The 6,429-nt window shown below is 34.3% G+C and overlaps 1 protein-coding gene across 1 annotated transcript in view; it reads left to right on the forward strand.

Annotated features, from left to right (window-relative positions):
• LOC107605192 (nuclear pore complex protein NUP85) overlaps window positions 723-6,429 on the forward strand; it is a gene marked incomplete in the record, with an annotated part of 6,191 nt that continues 484 nt past the window's right edge. The window contains 17 exon segments of the mRNA XM_016306976.2: window positions 723-1,181; window positions 1,545-1,647; window positions 1,769-1,879; window positions 1,974-2,057; window positions 2,551-2,622; window positions 2,721-2,777; window positions 3,082-3,201; window positions 3,297-3,497; window positions 3,659-3,769; window positions 3,933-3,970; window positions 4,210-4,366; window positions 4,888-4,989; window positions 5,096-5,152; window positions 5,280-5,426; window positions 5,565-5,635; window positions 5,731-5,818; window positions 5,970-6,026. Coding sequence (XP_016162462.1) covers window positions 802-1,181; window positions 1,545-1,647; window positions 1,769-1,879; window positions 1,974-2,057; window positions 2,551-2,622; window positions 2,721-2,777; window positions 3,082-3,201; window positions 3,297-3,497; window positions 3,659-3,769; window positions 3,933-3,970; window positions 4,210-4,366; window positions 4,888-4,989; window positions 5,096-5,152; window positions 5,280-5,426; window positions 5,565-5,635; window positions 5,731-5,818; window positions 5,970-6,026 — 1,956 coding nt within the window.

Genomic DNA, 6,429 nt, shown 5'->3' on the forward strand with positions numbered 1-6,429 from the left:
ATTCGGAGTAAAAATTAAAATTTTTTATTAGTTAAAATAAACTGTACAGATAGTGAACTATCTGTACCATCATGTACAGAGAGTTAATTAAATAATTTGTGTTTAAAAATTATTTTTTTCATCATGTGTTTTTATGTATTTTATGTATATAAAATACAGAAAAAAAATCCTACTCTGTGATTTTGTGTTAAAATAATCTTTAAATAAATATAAAAGATTATAGCATTTGAATTATAATTGGTTGGTTATAACATTCTCTTTATTTAAATCATTATATTTGGGCATTATTACTAAACTTAATAAAAAAAGAAAAAATGATAAATAAGTCGTTGATTTTTTGCCCCGCAGACATTTTCGTTTCTGACCATTAAAAATACTTTTAAGTCTCTGACCTTCACAAAATTTGAACGAATCAGTCCCTCCGTCCAAATGCTTTTGTCAGGTACTGATCTGTCTAAATTTTGTAAAAGTTAGAAACTTAAAAATATTTTTCAATAATTAAAGACAAAAATATCCACATGACAAAAGGTTATGAACTTATTTTTTCTCATAAAAAAATCATGTATTCTGTTTCCGTGTATACTATTTGTGACACATCAATAATTTTGAAAAAAATATTAGCCTACAAATTTCTTTTGCTTATTAATTTCATTTAATCTTTTAGCACCTAAGAAATTTGCTGCCACTCAGCACTACCCTTTTTGTCCTTTAGTCAATGGGGTTGCTTTCAGCTAAGGCTAATACTGGTTTCTTTTTTCATACAAACCCAAAACCCTAAAAATCACAGTCCTTTTTGAAATCATGTCCCGCGTCGCCTCCGACACCGTCGGCAATGGCGCTCTGGTCCCATTCTCCGAAGACACCAAAGACTCACTGGCGGTCTACCCTCTCCACCACGGCCTCGCCCCTCCAATTTCCCGCATTGCCATCTCCTGGGCCCGCGGCAACTCCCTCCGCGTCTCCCTCTTCGCCGCTCCCTCTTCAGAACATTCTCGAACCCCGCAGGATCATTCTGGAGGTAAGGTCCTCGAAGTTAAGCTTGGCGTCGGAGACCCGGAGATTTCCGATTCCCGTTGGCGCCAAATCGCGTACGGCTCCGTTGCCCCCTTTGCCCTGCTCCAGAGTCGCCGGAGTGCACTTTCGGAAATGATCAAGTCTTCTTCGCCGTATCAGATGGATTGGTAATTAACCGTTATGTGTTATAATAATGAGATTTTAGATTTCGGTTTTCGAACATTTTGCTGGAGAGTTCGTTTGTTTCTTGTATAGTAAGCAAAATTGCCTATGTAGTAGTGTTGTTAGATTCATTCTATTCAGATGATTATTTGTTTAGGTGATTATTAAGATTGAGGATGTTAGTGTTATTCATCTAATTTGGTTTATTGCACTTTCAAATTGGATGACATGGAAAATTGTTGTCTTGATTTGATCAGTTTTTTATTTGAGGACTTTCGTCCGGGTTCACCGCAATGTGGTTGTGAACTTTTGTCAATGTTAGTGTCACTAGTTGACAATAGCTTGATCATTTTTTTTCTTACAATTAGGTGGGAGAATGTGCTTGAGTATAGCAAGGACATAACTTCACTTCTCGGTGGACCAAAGTTGCCACCTGGTCCAATAATTGAAGAACGAACTGATATCGTTAAGGTGGGAAAGTAGTTTTTTCTTTAGTTTCTAAATTGTTTCACTAACTCTATGGAGTTGAGATGAGATAAATTTTGTGGGAATTTTGAATCAGGAACTAAACATTTCTTACTACTTGTTGTAGAAACGTGAGGAGCCAACATGTTTGAAAGCAGCATGGGAGTTGTTGGAAATATTTTATGCAGACAAGCAATCTCAAGCATGGTTACCTGAAAAGCTTGTTGATTGGTTAGCTGTAATAATCTATATTATATTCTTAATTGGTTTTCTAATTTCCAACTCATATCTTTTCTTAATGCTGATTATTATATGGTTGCATTTTATATCAGGATTATGACAGCCTCTTTTCAAGCACACATGAAACAGTTTATGGCAAGCTTGCTCGGTTTCAGAAGGAGCTTGTCAACATACAGGTCTGATTAAATTTCTATTCCTCTGCCTGTATTCTCTTCTTTGAATGAACGGAAAGTACTATTTTGGCTTGTATTGTCTTATGACAGTGGCCAGAAGTATGCTTAAAAAAAAAAAGAGAAAATAACATTTGAAAACTATCCGGTTGATATGGGCATGCAACATAACATGACATGGATAAACATCATGTTTTCAAAGCTATAGAACACAAACATGAAATAGATAGATATGGATAAAACACACTAAACCCCACCTATCTTTTATAATTTTTATTTTGAATGGGCCTAAGCCTAAATCTTCAAATTTAACATGTATGGATTTCAGGATGTGTTTTATTAATTCATTGTACTAAAGTTGAACATAAAGATATATCTGTAAAAAGGCAGAAACCACAGAACACCAAAAGGCTGTCTTCATACTATATATCTTATAGTTTTGTGTTTAACCAATTACTCTCAGGCTGGAGAAGTATAAATATCAAATTTGTTTGTATAGGTGCTTGAGGATGACCCTAGATATTGGGAAGTGATGTCATCTGCACTCTCAGTTGGTTGGCTTGATATTGTGGTTAGTAAAAAGCTAATGTATTTCTTTCATTTTCTTCTTCACATATATTGTTTCCTTGTAAATAAATACTGCATGTTGAAGTTGGCTTTTGTGTGCAGGTGAAAATGCTGCGGTTGCATGGATCTTATCAACTAGATCAGCTTAGTAATCGTGAGGTTGGCATCATATCATGAACATAATACTATATAGGATTACTTGTATTGGTTGTATGTAGGGATGTGTCTTTTAGATATATGCAGAGAGATTGAAAATCGTTGTTTTGTTTGTGTACTTTTTTATCCTATCCTTTTTATATTATGGATCTGTTAGCCTTGTTGTAATATCTTAATAATGTTTCTTCTTTTACAACCCCCCAATAAAGAAAAATCCTGGAATTGTTTTATATGAAGCTGATGCTGTTGCTACTGTATCACATATTTATTACTGTATCTCATTTTCTGCCATCATCTGATTACTCAGTTAGAGAATGGGCTTGTGGAGGCAGTTGCTGTTCTTATTTCCAAAATGCCCCGCCTATGTCATGAATCTACTAATGGAAAATTAGGTGAACTCTTTAAATCCAAGCCTGACTTCATCAAGGTATATTCCAATGCTGCTATAGAGAACCACTTTTATGTTTGCTTTTAGACACATTTAATCTACTGTTGTATGATTCTTTGTAATTCCATTTATAGGCCTGGGAAAAATGGAGATCTCAAATTACAAAACTGGATTGTAGTCCATTCTGGATTCAATGTGATAATCATCATACACGTGAGGGATTGAGAAACTTGCTACAAATTATGCTGGGCAACACTGAAAGTCTCTGCATGGCTACATGTTACTGGATTGAGTTGTATATTTCTCATTTTCTTTACATCAGGCCATTTACAACGGTAACTTTGATCTAGTTAAGGAATTACTAACTTATCATTATTTTGTTTTTGGTACACAGTTTCTAAGTACCCTTTTTTTTTTTTGTACCCTTTGATTGATTAATCCATTTGTATATGACTTTTCTGCCTCCACCTGATTTCTGTCTCTTCTTTGTAAGCAGGGAATAGAAAGCATGTATAATTTGGCACAAAAATGCATCCAACTGAAACCACCATCAAGTAACCATAAGTTGACTGGACTTATAGTTGGAATTCTTGAAGAAAATACTGAGGTAAGCTGTGAGTAAAGCATATTAATCTGTAAATATATGTGTTCATTACTTTCTTTCTTGTTTCCTTGTGGTATGGGCTTGTTGCTGCTGCATTCATTATTCTATTTATTCAATCCTGTCCTTCCCCTTCCTAATTTAACTTTCAATGTGACAAAATGCTCAGGTTGTTTTAGCAGAATCTTCTAGAGAATTTGGCCCTTGGTAAGCTACTATCTTGTTTCTTTTTTATTTTGCCTTTATGTACTGAGTGCGTGTTTGGAGTTGTTTGTTTTGCTTTTTGTTTTAGTGAAAATGCTTATAATCATAATTCTTCAAGATAAAGACTTTTGGCCTAAATGATTTTTGAGCATAAAATATTAGAAACGGGATACACTTCTCCTTTGCTTAGTGTGATTTGATGAAGTTGGGAGTTTCTGTTCATGTCATTTGCAATATTATAGGATGGTTGCACATGCGATCGAATTGTTGACTGCAGGGAGTGAGCAAGCAGAGATTGTTCTACATGATGAGCGTTATAATTTGGGGGGAATCAGCATGATAGAACTACATCGTCTTGTGTATGCTCAAGTATTATCATCACATGCCTTGACCTGGCAAGTGAGTGCAAGTTATTTTAATAGAAGTATAATGTTAATATGATGTCAAAATGGTTAATTATGTTGGATGATCTGCATTATCCCGTTGATGCTCATCAGTATCTGATATTTAACTTTCCTTTGTATTCTGTGGCACAAGGTTTACTTGAGAATAAGAATGAAACTGATGGCTCATATAGTATGAAGCATGGATAAGAATGTGAATGTAACGATATTTAAACTTTTAGGATATGAGCCACCTATAAGAACATATTAGCTTAAGTTATTGCGAATATTATTAAATACCATTATCTATTTGATTACTATGGAATTTCCCTTATATATGCATGAAAATTAAAAAGTAAAAAGTAAAAAATTGTTAAGTATAATTGTCCAACAGCATTAAGTATTTGGGATTATAGGCGTTTCATGTGATATGTATTTGAATGGACTAGGCTGCTATGTTGAAATATCTTCTGTAAAACATTGATATTTTATCCAAGGAATTTGGTGCTCATATGGTCTAAATCCATGTATTTGCAGATAGCTCCAATATATTTGACATCATGCATGAAGCAAGGAATGGGCTTGTTAGAGAATTTGTTGTACAGGCAATCCATTCAACATAATGACTTGTTGCTAAAGGTTTCTACTTCATCTTCTTATGTTATTTTTTCTGTGAAGTCAAATGTTTGTCTTCGTTATGTACATCTGATATATGTAAGTGACAGACAAGTTGTTAATCATGCAGAACATTGAGATCTGCCGCTTGTATGAGCTTGATCATATTAGTTCCGATATCATGAAGGTAAACTACGTTGTTTATTAGGGTATCCATTCTTGCATATACTATGAGCCGAAAGATGGGAATCAAAATTCAATTGTAAATTTCATAACACAGTTTAGGATTGACTATGGTTATCTTTAATATTTAGGTTGCTGGAGTATATCACTGGAAGCATGGTCATAAAGGTGCTGGTGTATATTGGCTTCAACGGTCCAAAGATACTAGTCGTCTTAATCGGATTGCTCAACAATTATTTGATTCTGTTGGAAAGTCAATCTCTGATGAAAGCTTTAAGGTAATTCTCAAAAGTCTCCAAACAAACAGCCTACTTAAAAATTTTGATGTCTATTAGTTAATGATTTAATCCCTAGATATGAAATTTTCTCTCTGGATAATTGTTTTGATCTGATTTTTGAATATCTACGTTATACAGCAATGGGAAGGTCTAATTGAATTATTGGGTTCTGAATCCAAGCCTGCTGGGGGTCTTGAATTTTTGCACAAGTATATATCCTATTCTGATCATTTTGTTTTTGTGTCTTAATCAAATTGTTTATCATTTTATTCATTCTTACATTTATTAAATATTAAAAATTCAGGTATAGGGATTTCAAAAGATCCCTACAGCAGATATATGGTGGAAAGTCAACGGATGCTGCCCGACAAGCAGTAGGCTCTCTCATACTGGTATTGGTTATATATACTCACCTCTATTATTAAGTTGGGTTCCAGTAAAAATTATATGCCGAAATGCATAATTTAGTCTTGTTAAGGTTCTTTCTATGCTATATTAGGTTGTGTTTAGAAATCCTTTATAATTTACTCCTTTATTCTGCAGCTGATGAAAAATCCATCAACCCCTCAGCGCTTTTGGCTGCCGCTTCTGTATGACTCGGTTAGTCTCTATTACAACCTTAAGTGTAAGATTACGCTATTGTATTAACGGAATCTACAGACTTCTTTCGCTGTTTCTGTAATGCACTGGGTGGTTCCAGTGGAGATCATTGGGCATACAAGCATCCAAACATAAATAAGACTAAATCTGAAAGATATCTACTTCACACTTCTTATTTTGCTTCTTATAATACCTCACATTTCTTGGCATGCTATTTTTTGGTAATTGAATTGCATGTTCTAGAGGGTAGCTTCCTTTTTGTTTCTCCCTCCCATTTGCTGCGGTTCCTCTTTATCATAACTAATCCAGTATTATGCTTTTCCGTGATCATTCTATTTATGTGTATGGATAAATAGTGCTGAATATTATATAGCAATATATGATTGAGTTGTTTCTATTGGGA

Source organism: Arachis ipaensis, chromosome B06, assembly GCF_000816755.2.
Source record: "Arachis ipaensis cultivar K30076 chromosome B06, Araip1.1, whole genome shotgun sequence".
Taxonomy (NCBI): domain Eukaryota; kingdom Viridiplantae; phylum Streptophyta; class Magnoliopsida; order Fabales; family Fabaceae; genus Arachis; species Arachis ipaensis.